The 17,222-nt window shown below is 47.1% G+C and overlaps 1 protein-coding gene across 1 annotated transcript in view; it reads left to right on the top strand.

Moving 5' to 3' along the window:
• The window catches only part of LOC309568734 (putative oxidoreductase YteT), a 200,688-nt gene that overhangs the window by 30,540 nt on the left and 152,926 nt on the right, over window positions 1–17,222 (top strand). Inside the window, exon 3 of the mRNA XM_082274484.1 lies at window positions 4,691–4,801. Coding sequence (XP_082130610.1) covers window positions 4,691–4,801 — 111 coding nt within the window. The remainder of the gene's footprint in view (window positions 1–4,690; window positions 4,802–17,222) is intronic.

Here is a 17,222-nt window from a genome sequence, read left to right as displayed (position 1 = left end):
AATGAAGGCCCAGTAATGGAGGAAGAGTAATGAAGGCCCAGTAATGGAGGTAGAGTAATGAAGGCCCAGTAATGGAGGTAGAGAAATGAAGGCCCAGTAATGGAGGTAGAGTAATGAAGGCCCAGTAATGAATGTAGAGTAATGAAGGCCCAGTAATGGATGTAGCGTAATGAAAGCCCAGTAATGGGTGTAGAGTAATGAAGGCACAGTAATGAATGTAGCATAATGAAGGCCCAGTAATGGATGTAGAGTAATGAAGGCCCAGTAATGGATGTAGCGTAATGAAGGCCCAGTGATGGATGTAGCGTAATGAAGGCCCAGTAATGGATGTAGCGTAATGAAGGCCCAGTAATGGATGTAGCGTAATGAAGGCCCAGTAATGGAGGTAGAGTAATGAAGGCCCAGTAATGGAGGTAGAATAATGAAAACCTAGTAATGGATGCCCAGTAATGAAGGCCTGGTAATGGATGCCCAGTAATAAAGGTCCAGTAATGGATGGAGAGTAATGAAGGCCCAGTAATGGATGGAGAGTAATGAAGGCCCAGTAATGATGTAGAGTAATGAAGGCCCAGTAATGGATGTAGAGTAATGAAGGCCCAGTAATGGATGGAGAGTAATGAAGGCCCAGTAATGGATGGAGAGTAATGAAGGCCCAGTAATGATGTAGAGTAATGAAGGCCCAGTAATGGAGGTAGAGTAATGAAGGCCCAGTAATGCATGTAGACTAATGAAGGCCCAGTAGTGGATGCCAATCATAAAGACCCGGTAATAAAGGTGCGGTAATGGAGTCCCAGTAATGAAGGCCCAGTAATGGATGTAGCGCAATGAAGGCCCAGTGATGGATGTAGCGTAATGAAGGCCCAGTGATGGATGTAGCGTAATGAAGGCCCAGTAATGGATGTAGAGTAATGAAGGCCCAGTAATGGAGGAAGAGTAATGAAGGCCCAGTAATGGAGGTAGAGTAATGAAGGCCCAGTAATGGAGGTAGAGAAATGAAGGCCCAGTAATGGAGGTAGAGTAATGAAGGCCCAGTAATGAATGTAGAGTAATGAAGGCCCAGTAATGGGTGTAGAGTAATGAAGGCACAGTAATGAATGTAGCATAATGAAGGCCCAGTAATGGATGTAGAGTAATGAAGGCCCAGTAATGGATGTAGCGTAATGAAGGCCCAGTGATGGATGTAGCGTAATGAAGGCCCAGTAATGGATGTAGCGTAATGAAGGCCCAGTAATGGATGTAGCGTAATGAAGGCCCAGTAATGGAGGTAGAGTAATGAAGGCCCAGTAATGGAGGTAGAGTAATGAAGGCCCAGTAATGGAGGTAGAGTAATGAAGGCCCAGTAATGGAGGTAGAGTAATGAAGGCCCAGTAATGGAGGTAGCGTAATGAAGGCCCAGTAATGGAGGTAGAGAAATGAAGGCCCAGTAATGGAGGTAGAGAAATGAAGGCCCAGTAATGGAGGTAGAGTAATGAAGGCCCAGTAATGGAGGTAGAGAAATGAAGGCCCAGTAATGGAGGTAGAGTAATGAAGGCCCAGTAATGGAGGTAGAGTAATGAAGGCCCAGTAATGGATGTAGAGTAATGAAGGCCCAGTAATGGAGGTAGAGTAATGAAGGCCCAGTAATGGATGTAGAGTAATGAAGGCCCAGTAATGGAGGTAGAGAAATGAAGGCCCAGTAATGGAGGTAGAGAAATGAAGGCCCAGTAATGGAGGTAGAGTAATGAAGGCCCAGTAGTGGATGCCAAGTAATAAAGGTCCAGTAATTGAAGACCAGTCATAAAGACCTGGTAATAAAGGTGCGGTAATGGAGTCCCAGTAATGAAGGCCCAGTAATGGATGTAGCGTAATGAAAGCCCAGTAATGGGTGTAGAGTAATGAAGGCACAGTAATGAATGTAGCATAATGAAGGCCCAGTAATGGATGTAGAGTAATGAAGGCCCAGTAATGGATGTAGCGTAATGAAGGCCCAGTGATGGATGTAGCGTAATGAAGGCCCAGTAATGGATGTAGCGTAATGAAGGCCCAGTGATGGATGTAGCGTAATGAAGGCCCAGTAATGGATGTAGCGTAATGAAGGCCCAGTAATGGAGGTAGAGTAATGAAGGCCCAGTAATGGAGGTAGCGTAATGAAAGCCCAGTAATGGATGTAGAGTAATGAAGGCCCAGTAATGGAGGTAGAGTAATGAAGGCCCAGTAATGGAGGTAGAGTAATGAAGGCCCAGTAATGGAGGTAGAGTAATGAAGGCCCAGTAATGGAGGTAGCGTAATGAAGGCCCAGTAATGGAGGTAGAGAAATGAAGGCCCAGTAATGGAGGTAGAGAAATGAAGGCCCAGTAATGGAGGTAGAGTAATGAAGGCCCAGTAATGGAGGTAGAGAAATGAAGGCCCAGTAATGGAGGTAGAGTAATGAAGGCCCAGTAATGGAGGTAGAGTAATGAAGGCCCAGTAATGGATGTAGAGTAATGAAGGCCCAGTAATGGAGGTAGAGTAATGAAGGCCCAGTATTGGATGTAGAGTAATGAAGGCCCAGTAATGGAGGTAGAGTAATGAAGGCCCAGTAATGGATGTAGAGTAATGAAGGCCCAGTAATGGAGGTAGAGAAATGAAGGCCCAGTAATGGAGGTAGAGAAATGAAGGCCCAGTAATGGAGGTAGAGTAATGAAGGCCCAGTAATGGAGGTAGAGTAATGAAGGCCCAGTAATGGAGGTAGAGTAATGAAGGCCCAGTAATGGAGGTAGAGTAATGAAGGCCCAGTAATGGAGGTAGCGTAATGAAGGCCCAGTAATGGAGGTAGAGAAATGAAGGCCCAGTAATGGAGGTAGAGAAATGAAGGCCCAGTAATGGAGGTAGAGTAATGAAGGCCCAGTAATGGAGGTAGAGAAATGAAGGCCCAGTAATGGAGGTAGAGTAATGAAGGCCCAGTAATGGATGTAGAGTAATGAAGGCCCAGTAATGGAGGTAGAGAAATGAAGGCCCAGTAATGGAGGTAGAGAAATGAAGGCCCAGTAATGGAGGTAGAGAAATGAAGGCCCAGTAATGGAGGTAGAGTAATGAAGGCCCAGTAGTGGATGCCAAGTAATAAAGGTCCAGTAATTGAAGACCAGTCATAAAGACCTGGTAATAAAGGTGCGGTAATGAAGGCCCAGTAATGGAGGTAGAGTAATGAAGGCCCAGTGATGGATGTAGCGTAATGAAAGCCCAGTAATGGATGTAGAGTAATGAAGGCCCAGTAATGGATGCCCAGTCATAAAGCCCCAGGTATTAAGGTGCGGTAATGGAGTCCCAGTAATGAAGGCCAGTATTGGATATGACAGCACAGGGTGTAGTAACAAGTGTATAGACGTGGGAAGAGCTGTGATAATCGACATGCAGGTAGCGCACAGCCGGTGTCCCCTGGGCTCCAGTGCTGTCTCTCATTACACATAATCTGGGGGATGAGTGACTGGGACCGGCTATCATTGTTCTACCACAGAAGGCAAATTAGGATTCCTGACAGATTTATTGCAGTCAGCCTGGGACCCAGGGACATTTGCTGGCAGGGAAGGATGAGTTCTGTGACAGGGGACGTTGTCTGAGATTGGTTGGGGAAAGGCCAAGACTGATGGAAGAAGATATCATTGTATCTGCGCTAGATACCTACAGCAGTACACAGATGATATAGAGAGATCCGCTATCACTGCACAGGCTCCAGGACTTTGTGTTATCTCTGAGCTGGCATCCCAAAGGCTGAGCCTGGATGATGCCTGAACAAAGATGGCTCAGTACTTCTCAGGGGGGGAATGGAAACATTTGGCCTACACAACCAAATGGCCCTTTTATGGTAGGCGTGGTTTCCTGTAGGCTAATGAGCATGCACACAAAGTGTTTGAATCCCTAATGGGGATCTAACCCTTACCCACTCTATCCAAAACTACAAAAAATATTTGGCCCTTTCAAAAACATAGACAGGGTCTACCTATAACCTATGAAAATAATTTAGAGTGTATTATTATTTAGAGTATTGTATTCTTTTTTTTTATTAATTGCTGTTATTGGTAATTTTATTGTTGTTATTTTTTCCATTTGTTATTTGTGTTTTTGTCTTTGTTGAATGTAATTGTATTTAAATAATTTCCCTTTTGGGATTAATAAAGTATTCTGAATCTGAATCTGAATAATTGCTGTAAGAATGTGTCCAACCCTCATTAATAATCCCCATAATTTGGCTAAAATGTTTATTTCCTATGATTGTCAGCTCCATCTAGTGACCATAATGCTGCATTACAGTCAGGAAAAATGCTGCGTTACAGCCACTAGATGGAGCTGACAATTAGCTCTGTTCTCTCCCCTGCAGGGGGTCTGGTCCTGTCTGCGCCCCCCCCCCCCCCCATAGATTTCTGTAGGCAGCTTGTAGTGGGTGGCGCCTAAAGGAGTCCCTCCCACAGCTCGGCTCTCTGCACAGGCTGTGTACAGCACAGTGATGATGTCACTACTTTCACAAGGTAATATCTGGGTTTATAAAGGAATTTGGTGCACACAGAGTGAATTTATATCCTTTGTGGCTGCTGAGGAATAGATTTCAATGCCCGGAGTTCAACTTGAAATGTGTTCCTCATTGATATCAGATGCATTACTATCCTGCATGATATATTATCAGTGAGTTGTATTTTGTTTCCGGATTCATTCATATTTCTTCTTCTTCCCTCATCAGGTGCAGATTGAGGAAGAAAATGTGAAATGCGTCAGTGTTATAATTGTTGGCGCTGGAAGCCGCGGATCTGTTTACTCGTTTTATGCTGTGAATTTCCCCAAAAGAATGAAGGTAACAAATTGTGATGAAATCTGTGAATGGTGTGTGCAACGCTCGGCTTCATTCATTTGGTCAATCTCTCCCCTCCCAGGATAATATATTGTGAGATTTCCATTCAGGAGTTGTTTTCCCAGTGATTGGGAGGATTGGATCTCTGGGGATTGGGAGGTCTGGATCTCTGGGGATTGGGAGCTGTGGATCTCTGGTGATTGGGAGGATTGGATCTCTGGGGATTGGGAGGGTTGGATCTCTGGGGATTGGGAGGTCTGGATCTCTGGGGATTGGGGGGTGTGGATCTCTGGGTATTGGGAGCTGTGGATCTCTGGTGATTGGGAGGATTGGATCTCTGGGGATTGGGAGGGTTGGATCTCTGGGGATTGGGAGGTCTGGATCTCTGGGGATTGGGAGGTGTGGATCTCTGGGGATTGGGAGGTGTGGATCTCTGGAGATTGGGAGGATTGGATCTCTGGTGATTGGGAGGTGTGGATCTCTGGAGATTGGGAGGATTGGATCTCTGGTGATTGGGAGGATTGGATCTCTGGGGATTGGGAGGATTGGATCTCTGGTGATTGGGAGGTCTGGGTCTCTGGGGATTGGGAGGTCTGGATCTCTGGTGATTGGGAGGTCAGGATCTCTGGGGATTGGGAGGTGTGCATCTCTGGTGATTGGGAGGTCTGGATCTCTGGTGATTGGGAGGATTGGATCTCTGGTGATTGGGAGGTGTGCATCTCTGGTGATTGGGAGGATTGGATCTCTGGTGATTGGGAGGTCTGGATCTCTGGAGATTGGGAGGTCTGGAACTCTGGTGATTGGGAGGATTGGATCTCTGGTGATTGGGAGGTCTGGATCTCTGGGGATTGGGAGGTCTGGATCTCTGGGGATTGGGAGGATTGGATCTCTGGTGATTGGGAGGTGTGAACCTCTGGTGATTGGGAGGATTGGATCTCTGGCAATTGGGAGGTGTGGATCTCTGGTGATTGGAAGGTCTGGATCTCTGGGTGTGGATCTCTGGGGATTGGGAGGTGTGGATCTCTGGTGATTGGAAGGCCTGGATCTCTGGGTGTGGATCTCTGGGGATTGGGAGGTGTGGATCTCTGGTGATTGGGAGGTGTAGATCTCTGGTGATTGGGAGGTCTGGAGCTCTGATGATTGGAAGGTGTGGGTCCCCAGTGATAGGGAGGTCTGGAGCTCCGGTGATTGGGAGGTGTAAAGCTCCGGTAATTTGGAGATCTGGATCTCTGGTGATTGGGAGGGTGGGGATCTCCAGGGTTTGTGAGGTCTAGAGCTCTAGTAATTGGGGGGGGGGGGGGTGTGAAGCTCTGATGATTTGGGGGGTGGAGCTCTGGTAAATGGGGGGGGGGTGGAGCTCTAGTGATTGGGAGGTCTGGAGCTCTAGTGATTTAGGGGGGGGGGTGGAGCTCTGGTGATTGGGAGGTCTGGAGCTCCAGTGATTGAGAGGTCTGGAGCTGTGGTGATTGGGAGGTCTGGAGCTGTGGGGATTGGGAGGTCTGGAGCTCTGATGATTGGGAGGTTTTGAGCTCCAGTGATTGGGAGGTCTGAAACTCTGGTGATTGGGAGGTCTGGAGCTCCGGTGATTTGGAGGTGTGGGGCTCCAGTAATTCAGAGGTGTAGAGCTCCGGTGATTGGGTTGTGTGGGGCTCTGGTGGGTGGGAGATATGGAGCTCCAGTGATTGGGAGGTGTGGTGCTCTGATGATTGGGAGATCTGGAGCTCTGGTGATTGGGTGGTCTGGAGCTCTGGTGATTGGGGGGGAGGAGCTCTGGTGATTGGGAGGTCTGGAGCTCTGGTGATTGAAGGGGGTGGAGCTCTGGTGAGTTGGAAGTGTGGGGTTCCGGTGATTGGGAGATTTGGAGCTCTGGTGATTGGAAGATCTGGAGCTACGGTGAGTGGGAGGTGTGGGACTCCGGTGATTGGAAGTTGTGGAACTCTGATGATTTATTGATGTGTATACAATGTTCCTATAGGGAAGGTCTTCTTGGCACACATCGGGCCACTTGGGCCCCTCTCATGGTCCATCTGTCTGTTTTCACATCTCTTATTACAGATGGAGAGCAGACAGTGATGTATTGCGATGGGGGTGCAGATTTATACTGATGACCATTCGTTTAGGTCTGTGAAAAAAAGGGGGAGGGGTATGTTTGTATATTAAGAACAGTATACAGGTAAATATGAGGGATGATATTAATAATGGAGCTATGGACGAAGCAGAATCCCTATGGGTAGAGCTTCAAAGGAAAGGCACGGTGGGGAAGGTAATATTGGGCGTATGCTATAGGCCCCCAAACCAGAGGGAGGAGGGTGAGGTGGACCTCATGTTACAGATAGGATTGGCAGCAAGGATGGGAAATGTCATTATAATGGGGGACTTTAATTATCCTGATATAGACTGGGCAGAAGGAACCGCGCATTCAGCCAAGGCTCGGCAGTTCCTAAATGTTTTGCAGGACAATTTCATGGGTCAGATGGTGAATGCACCGACAAGAAACAATGCGGTACTTGACCTAATGATTACCAACAATACAGACCTGCTCACGGATATAGAAATACGGGACAACTTAGGGAACAGTGACCATAGGTCAATTGGTTTCAGTATTAATTACAGTAATAGGAAACACAAGGGTAATATAAGGACACTGAATTTCAAAAGAGCCAATTTCCCTAAACTGCGCTCGCTGCTAGAAAATATCAATTGGGATAGAACCCTGGGAACAAAGAACACGGAGGAAAAATGGGAGTGCTTCAAGAGCATACTTAACAAGGGGGTGGACCAGTGCATTCCACAGGGAAATAAATTTAAAAGAGCAAAACTAAACCCTGGGTGGCTAAACTCCAACATAAAAATGTATATTAGAGCTAAAGAAAAGGCCTTCAAAAAATACAAGACTGAGGGGTCATTGGCAGCATTTAAGCATTACAAAGAGTGTAATAAGAAATGTAAAGATGAAATCAGGGCAGCTAAAATAGAACACGAGAGACATATAGCGGAGGAGAGTAAAAAGAACCCCAAGAAATTCTTTAAGTATATAAACAGTAAGAAAGCGAGGCCAGAACACATTGGCCCCATAAAAGATGATAAAGGAAAAATGGCCACTGAGGACAGAGAAAAGGCGGAAGTGTTAAATAATTTCTTTTCTTCAGTCTTCACAAAGGAATCGGGGGGCTACACGAACCCCGCTTGTAAGGCCGAACTAAATAATACACCTCAGGAAGTGCCGCCATGGCTAACAGAGGATAGACTTAGAGCTAAACTAGAGAAACTTAACATAAATAAATCCCCGGGACCGGATGGCTTGCACCCAAGGGTTCTAAATGAGCTCAGTCAGGTGATTGCCAGACCATTATTCTTGATCTTTAAGGATAGTTTACAGACGGGTATGGTGCCAGCTGATTGGAAAAAAGCCAACGTGGTACCAATATTTAAAAAGGGGCCGAGATATATCCCGGGTAACTATAGGCCGGTCAGCCTAACATCTGTAGTCTGCAAAATTTTGGAGGGGATGATAAGGGACCACATACAAGACTTTAGTAATGAAAACGGTATTATAAGTAGTAATCAGCATGGATTCATGAAAAATCGTTCATGCCAAACCAATCTATTAACCTTCTACGATGAAGTGAGCTGCCACTTAGATAAAGGTAAGCCTGTGGATGTGGTGTATCTGGACTTTGCAAAGGCCTTTGACACCGTTCCCCACAAACGCTTACTGTACAAACTAAGGAAGGTAGGTATGGACCATAAGGTGAGTACCTGGATAGAGAACTGGCTCCAGGGGAGAGTACAGAGGGTGGTGATTAATGGGGAGTACTCGGATTGGGCGGGTGTGGAAAGTGGGGTCCCCCAGGGTTCTGTCCTGGGACCAATCCTGTTTAATTTATTCATAAATGATCTAGAGGAGGGGATATCTAGTACAATCTCAGTATTTGCAGATGATACTAAATTAGGCATGCCAATATCTTCTATGCAGGATGTGGAAATCTTGCAAGCAGACCTGAACAAAATAACGGGGTGGGCAACTACATGGCAGATGAGGTTTAATGTAGAAAAATGTAAAGTAATGCACTTGGGGGCCAGAAACCAGAAAGCAAGCTACTCACTAGGGGGGGAACCTCTGGGTGAGTCTAGGATGGAAAGGGACCTGGGGGTACTGGTAGACAACAGGCTTGGAAGTGGCATGCAATGCCAAGCCGCTGCAAGCAAAGCCAACAGAATACTGGGTTGTATAAAAAAGGGGATTCACTCCAGAAATAAAGAGATTATTCTTCCACTCTACAAGACTCTGGTCCGGCCACATCTGGAGTATGCTGTCCAGTTCTGGGCACCGGTCCTCAGGAAGGATGTGCTGGAACTGGAGAAAGTCCAGAGAAGGGCAACAAAAATAATTAGGGGAATGGAGGACATCGGCTATGAGGAAAGACTACATGCACTGAACCTATTCTCTCTGGAGAAGAGACGCTTGAGGGGGGATATGATATCAATGTACAAATACTGTACTGGCGACCCTAGCATAAGGAACAAACTATTTAGAGTAAGGGAATACAATAAGACACGTGGCCACTCACTAAAACTAGAGGAAAGGCGGTTTAACCTTAAAGTGCGTAAGGGGTTCTTCACTGTAAGAGCGGTAAGGATGTGGAATTCTCTTCCGCAAGCAGTCGTATCAGCGGGGAGCATTGATAGTTTCAAAAAACTATTGGATGGACACCTTAAAGACCACAACATACAGGGGTATACAATGTACGGTTAAAAGCAAACACACACACATAGGTTGAACTGGATGGACTTTTTTTGGGTCCTGCGTATTCTGCAGGAATACAATGTCACCGGATGTCACCGGTATAGATGAGATCAGTAGAAGTCGGTTCATGAAATAGAATGTGGAAGTCGGGGGCACATTTCATTGATGTGGGGGACAGAAGAGTTTATTTTGGCCCTTATAATGTTACGATGTCTCTGTTCTCATTTATTGACTATATTAGGACAATATATACAATACACGCACTATATGGGAAATTAAAGTGGAATTCCAGCCTCAACAGAACTAGCCTTAAAACTGCCCCCCTCTCCTAACACCTATACTGATTAACCTGTGTAAAATAGATGTTCTGTATATAGTTACCTATTTTCAGCCTGCTCCGGTACGGTCATGTGATCCCTTGTGTCAGTGAGTGGCGGCTGCAGGGGAGAGGAGAGAATGCTGGACTGGAGTGGCGATGTCACCCATAGGCTCCCATGTCCCTTCCGTTGTTGGTGCTCCCTCCTTGTTGTGGATTATTTTGAGGTCGTCTCTTGACCTGGATGGAATTTTGCCAATAACCGTATTTACCTAATAACACATTTGGTGTTATGAGGCAGCAATACAATAAATCTGCCTTCTTAAAATACAATTCCTCCCTCCATGCTGCCAAACAAGCCTACTTTGTCATGCTCATTAATACTTTGTCTTCAAGTCCTCATCGTCTTCTCTACTTCTAACTCCCTTCTTTCTCCACCCAGTAACTCGCTCACTGCTCTCGAGATTGCCAATCACTTCAAAAACAAGATTGATGCAATTTGTGGGGGCCCCTCCACTGCACAGACATCGATCCCCCTTAACACTCCCTGTACAAAACCACCCTCAACACTTTCCTCTTATGACCTTTCTACTACCGAATAGGTCGCTAACGTTTTCTCAGAAGCTCGCCTTACCACCTGTCTGCTGGATCCTCTTCCCTCACAAGTATTACGGTCACCCTCGTATTCTATCCTATGCTCCCTCACTTATATCGTAAATCTCTCCCTCTCTACTGGCACCTTCTTCTCCCCTCTAAAACATGCCATGATTACCCCCATACTTAAAAAGCTCTCACTGGACCCCACCGGCTTTAACCACTTAAAACCTATCTCCTTGCTTCCGTTTGCATAAAAACATTTAGAACGCTTATGCCTCATTTCCACTGAGTGGTACGGTACGGTTCGGTACGGTTCGGTTCGGTTCGGAACGGTACACCTTGGGTTTCCACTGCCAATAGTACCCTTTCATGATAGGCGTGGTGTAGCAGGAAAGCTGTGATAGACGATTCTCTGTCAACCAATCAAAGTTCTGCAGAGTGTAGCTCCACCCTGTTGGTACGGTACTAATGTGCTTGGTACCCCAACGAAAGGGTCCCAAAAAAGTGGTACGGTTCGGAATTAGGGTACCATTCACAATGGAAACGGCAAAAATAGCGTACCGAACCGAACCGTACCGCTCTGTGGAAACGAGCCATTAGTCTACAACCCTCTGAGCTCCTAACTCACTGACACCAATCTTCTTCACCCCTTTCAGTCTGGCTTTCGCTTACTACACTCCACTGAAACTGCCCTACTAAAACTCACGAATGATTTACTAACTGCTAAAACCAATGGCCACTACTCCATACTCCATACTCATACTACTAGACCTCTCTCTAGCCGTTGATCATCCCCTCCACAGAAAACTCCACCATCTTGGCCTTCAATATTCTCCTCTCTCCTGGTTCTCCTCCTACCTATCACAGCGGCCCTTCAATGTTAACTACAACTTTGTCTCTTCCTCTTTCTGTAGGGGTACCCCAAGGTTCTGTCCTCAGACTCCTCCTCTTCTCCAGTTACACCTTCTCCATTGGTCAATAAACTCCCATGGCTTCCAGTACCATCTCTGACGACACAAAAATCGATATCTCTACTCCTCGCCTCACCCCTTCAATCTCCCCTTTCATTACTAACAGACTTATCAGCATGGAGGTCACCCCACTTCCTCCAACTCAATCTTTCCAAAACGGAGCTCATCATTTTTCCTCCAGCCTGTGTCCCCTCCCCTGACTTCTCCATCAAGATCAATAATACAACCATCAGTCCCTCCTCTCATGTCAGGGTGTTAGGTGTAATCCTGAACTCTGATCCCTACTTTCACCCCGAATCCAATCACTGTCCAAATCTTGCAGACCTCACCTTCATAACAACCCCAAAATACGCCCCTCTTCAACCGCTGAAACCTCTAAGCAGCTTATTCACTCTCTCTTGTTATCTCTCGCTTTGACTATTGTAACTCCCCCCTTATTGGCCTAACTCTCTGCAGGCTCCTCCTCTCTTCAGTCTATCATAAATGGTGCTGCCAGACTCATCCACCTTACCAACCGTTCAGTGTCCTCCACCCCTCTCTTCCAATTTCTCCACTGCCCTCCATTTAGTTTCCTCCACCCCTCTCTGCCAGTCCCTCCACTGGCCTGCACTCTGTGTCCTCCACCCCTCTCTACCAATCCCTCCACTGACCTCCATTCAGTGATCTCCACCCCCACTGCCAATCCCTCCACTGGCCTCCATTCAGTGTCCTCCACCCCTCTCTGCCAATCCCTCCACTGACCTCCATTCAGTGTCCTCCATCCCTCTTTGTCAATCCCTCCACTGGCCTCCATTCAGTGTCCTCCACCCCTCTCTTCCAATTTCTCCACTGCCCTCCATTTTGTTTCCTCCACCCCTTTCTGCCAATCCCTCCACTGGTCTCCATTCAATTTCCTACACCTCTCTCTGCCAGTCCCTCCACTGGCCTGCACTCTGTGTCCTCCACTCCTCTCTACCAATCCCTCCACTGGCCTCCACTCAGTGTCCTCCACCCCGCTCTGCCAATCCCTCCACTGGCCTCTATTTAGTGTCCTCCACCCCTCTCTGCCAATCCCTCCACTGGCCTCCATTCAGTGTCCTGCACCCCTCTCTGCCAATCCCTCCACTGGTCTCCATTCAGTGTCCTCCACCCCTCTCTGCCAATCCCTCCACTGGCCTCCATTCAGTGTCCTCCACCCCTCTCTGCTAATCCCTCCACCGGCCTCCATTCAGTGTCCTCCACTCCTCTCTGCCAATCCCTCCACTGGCCTCCATTCAGTGTCCTCCACCCCTCTCTGCTAATCCCTCCACCGGCCTCCATTCAGTGTCCTCCACTCCTCTCTGCCAATCCCTCCACTGGCTTCCACTCAGTGTCCTCCACCTCTCTCTGCCAATCCCTCCACTGGCCTCAATTCAGTGTCCTCCACCCCTCTCTGCCAAGCCCTGCACTGGCTTTCCATTGCCCAATGAATACAATTCAAAACACTAAGAATAACATACAAAGCCATCCACAACTGGGCCCAGAGCTACATCACCAATCTTATCTCCAAATATCACCCAACCCATCCTCTCAGCTCCTCCCAAGACCTCCTGCTCTCTAGCTCCCTTGTCTCCCCTTCCCATGCTTGTCTCCAGGACTTCCCCAGAGCCTCTCCCATCCTCTGGAACTCTCTAACCCAATCTGTCCAGCTATCTCCTACTCCACGTTTTGGCGATCCCTGAGAACTCATCTCTTTAGGGAGTCCTATCCTGCCTTTAGCCTAACAACCGAAACGACAAAAAAAAAACAGCATTTTTGCTTGCACATGATTGGATAATGGAAGTCAGAAGAGCTTGACCTCATTCATCAAGCTAAGGGGAAATTCCCTTGCAAAGTGAACAGTCTATTTGCCTTTAGTAAATCACCCCCATGGAGCAGTGTGTTTTAATGAGTTTTGTAGGAATAAAGTGCAATGTTTCGATACATATGTATGTTATTTGGGATTTCAGATATTAATTGAATTATTGGCTACGTTCACACTCCTATGTGAAAGGTGAGACTGTAGGAGGATGTCCATGATCTTTATCGTTATTGTGCGTTTGCTGGAGTTCTGCTTTAATAATTCTATGTTTGGCTCTATGATGGGGTTAATAAAGGACATCATTGTGTTCTTAGTAAGAATTGGATTCTCCCAAACCACCAACCAGCATCAGACCCGGCCTAAAAGGTCAATTCTGATTTGAGGTTGTAAGATTTTTTTTAGAAAGAACAAATTGATACATAGGAGCCAGATTTTATTTTGAGGGATTTGATTTGATTGGGTACTTTCCTGCCCTTGTGAAATGACTATGGAGCCCATCGTTCCATACAAGGATATGATACATTGTTACAGATGTTGCTTTCATTACATGGAGAAGAAATCTTGTATCTGATATCTTATAAACGAATAAAGGGAACTGAACGATTGTTTTGGCTCGATTCTCAAAATTTCGGACCAAGTAGGATAAAAACAAATATTAGGGAATGGAATATGAGTGAATATGAGAGTCATTTCCATCACCTGAAGGAGATTTTGGTAAACTGAATGATCTGATGCTGGGTTTTCCATTGCCGTCCTACTAACGCCCCCTGCTGGTGGACTCTATTGGTCAGAATATTTACAGAGGTTTCTGGATGAGGACATCGGGGTGTTACAACATTCTCATCCCAGTCATTCCAAGAAGTCGTTTACCATAAATCCGCGAAGTATTGCTCAATCCATGCCGAGATTTTCATGTCCGACTTGGCAGCATTCGTTTATCGCAGTCTTCTCTTTTATTTCTTCTGTATTTATGTCTCAGTGGTTTCAGCACTCCCCTGTAACATCGTCAATAGAAATAACTTCATTGCAAAAGAAGATTTTCTTTCCTTTATATGGTGCTGAGAGTTTATGGACATCATTGGGGAAAACATTCTGTTCTACCGGAAGTGGCGAGCAGCAACAGTCATATCCCGCCACTCCTTTCTCTAGACTAGTACTAATACCAATATGGGAGGCTGTGGTTGGTTCTTTGTAACTGCTCAGGTGGAGGACTGGGTTTGTTCCTATGACTGCTCAGGTGGAGGATGGGGTTGGTTCCTGTCTGCTCAGGTGGATGATGGGGTTGGTTCCTGTCTGCTCAGGTGGAGGACAGGGATGGTTCTTGTGGCTGCTCAGGTGGAGGATGGGGTTGGTTCATGTCTGCTCAGGTGGATGATGGGGTTGGTTCTTGGGACTGCTCAGGTGGAGGACTGGGTTTGTTATTGTGACTGCTCAGGGGATGGGCTGGGGGTTGGTTCTTGTGAATGCTCAGGTGGAGGATGGGGTTAGACTTTGTGCCTGCTCAGGTGCAGCACTGGGTTTGTTCTTGTGCTTGCTCAGGCAGAGGACTGGGTTGGTTCTTGTTGCTGCTTTGGTGGAGGACAGTTTTGCTTTTTGTGGCTGCTCAGGTGGAGGATGGGGTTGATTTTTGTGACTGCTCAGGTGGGGGATGGAGTTGGTTCTTGTGACTGCTCAGGTGGGGGATGGGGTTGGTTTTTTTTAACTGCTCAGGCGCAGCACTGGGTTGGTTCTAGTGACTGCTCAGGTGGAGGATGGGGTTGGTTTTTGTGACTGCTCAGGTGGAGGATGGGGCTGGTTTTTGTGACTGCTCAGGTGCAGCATTGGGTTGGTTCTAGTGAGTTCTCAGGTGGAGGATGGGGTTGGTTTTTGTGACTGCTCAGGTGCAGCATTGGGTTGGTTTTTGTGACTGCTCAGGTGGAGGATGGGGTTGGTTTTTTGTGATTGCTCAGGTGGAGGATGGGGCTGTTTTTTTTGACTGCTGAGGTGAAGGGTGGGGTTGGTTTTGTGAGTGCTCAGGTGGAGCATTGGGTTGGTTCTAGTGAGTGCTCAGGTGGAGCATTGGGTTGGTTCTAGTGAGTGCTCAGGCGCAGCACTGGGTTGGTTCTAGTGAGTGCTCAGGCGCAGCACTGGGTTGGTTCTAGTGAGTGCTCAGGCGCAGCACTGGGTTGGTTCTAGTGAGTGCTCAGGTGGAGGATGAGGTTGGTTTTTGTGACTGCTCAGGTGGAGGATGGGGTTAGACTTTGTGACTGCTCAGGTGAAGGATGGGGTTGGTTTTTGTGAGTGCTCAGGTGAAGGATGGGGTTGGTTTTTGTGACTGCTCAGGTGGAGGTAGGAAGGGTCAGATTCATAATTTGTCTCCCCTAGATAGTCTTCGCACCCCCACCCTTCAACACAACATCCTTATTTACCATCCACAATGTGCTCAGTACACAGAAGAGAGAAATAATAAAGCCTTTTATCGTCAAATGTAAGTGGATGTGACTCTGTAATGGGAATTCTGGGTCACATGAGATCTGCAGAGGAAGCAGCAATGAGATCATTATGGGGTGGAGATATATTTGCCATTAGACTTTATTACCCTCCACACAGCACACGTCTGAGCTGGGCAATGCCAGTTGCAGCTGTGGCACCCACAGCCTATGGTGGTCACCCCCCTATCCTGCCCTGGAGTTCAGCAGAAGTTTTGGTTTGTCTGTAGCAATGTCCCCGCCAATACATGAAGACTGAATCTCCATATTAGGCAAGGCCAAAAAAACTGCTAATGTATCAGAGGGTGAAATCCGGAAATGGGAGTCTCTGGGGGAAGCCAAACATCGGGCGATCTCACATCTGGCAGCTCAGAAACAAAGCTGTGGATCTGCTTTTTAGATCTTAAGGTGGTTTTTCCACCATCTCTTGCGCCACTCTCCATATGTTTCCAACATTCCTGGCCTGCAGAACATGCTGAGACTTGTAGTTCTCTAAGATGCACAGTGGAGCTCTTGGTATTTGTCTGTAAATTGTCTTTGTGAGGATTATCTCTAGATGTACGGAATTCTTATCAGGCCTTTGTAGTTTAGCTGTCTTTGGCCCATACTGGCCCCAATGTACTTCTTACCCAGGCCATAGACGGGTCCAAAAACAAAAGTGCGAAAACGACAAGCGCGGGTATGATTGTGCCATCAATTGTTACCATTTTCTAAAAGAAACCCAACATGTTGGATGAGACACTGAGTAGGTGTCATAGCTGGCACACTAATGATTCGATGATCGACACTCATTTCCTTTTTGTTTTTCTTCTCATCTTTGGCCTGCTTAGGATTGTGGTGAGAACGTTAGAAAGTCAGAGACTGATAATGAACGCTTCTCTGTTTTCTGCACACCCTATAATTACATTTCAGTTCTAACCAAAACACTACCACCAGATGGGCACCTTCCCTGGGGTACGCCACATATCACCCATGTGTCCTCGGTGTGCCTATGTGTTCTGTGTGCCCATGTGTCCTCTCTGCCCATATGCCCTCTGTTTGCCCATGTGTCCTCTATGTGCCTGTGTGTCCTCTATGTGGCCATGTGTTCTCTGTGTGCCCGTGTGTCCTCTGTGCCCATGTGTTCTCTGTGTGCCCGTGTGTCCTCTGTGCCCATGTGTCTTCTGTGCCCATGCTTCATCTTTGCCCATGTGTCCTTTGTGTGGCCATGTGTTCTTTTTGCCCATGTGTCCTCTGTGTGCCCATGTGTCCTCTTTGCCCATGTGTCCTCTGTGTGCCCATGTGTTCTTTTTGCCCATGTGTCCTCTGTGTGCCCATGTGTCCTCTGTGTGCCCATGTGTCCTCTTTGCCCATGTGTCCTCTGTGCCTATGTGTCCTCTGTGTGCCCATGTGTCCTCTGTGTGCCCATGTGTCCTCTTTGCCCATGTGTCCTCTGTGTGCCCATGTGTCCTCTGTGTGCCCATGTGTCCTCTGTGTGCCCATGTGTCCTCTGTGTGCCCATGTGTC

Source organism: Pelophylax lessonae (genome assembly GCF_965119305.1).
Source record: "Pelophylax lessonae genome assembly, chromosome: 12".
Classification (NCBI taxonomy): Eukaryota; Metazoa; Chordata; class Amphibia; order Anura; family Ranidae; genus Pelophylax; species Pelophylax lessonae.
The sequence above is the reverse complement of the archived record's forward strand: the minus strand, read 5'-3'. Positions and strand labels throughout refer to the sequence as shown.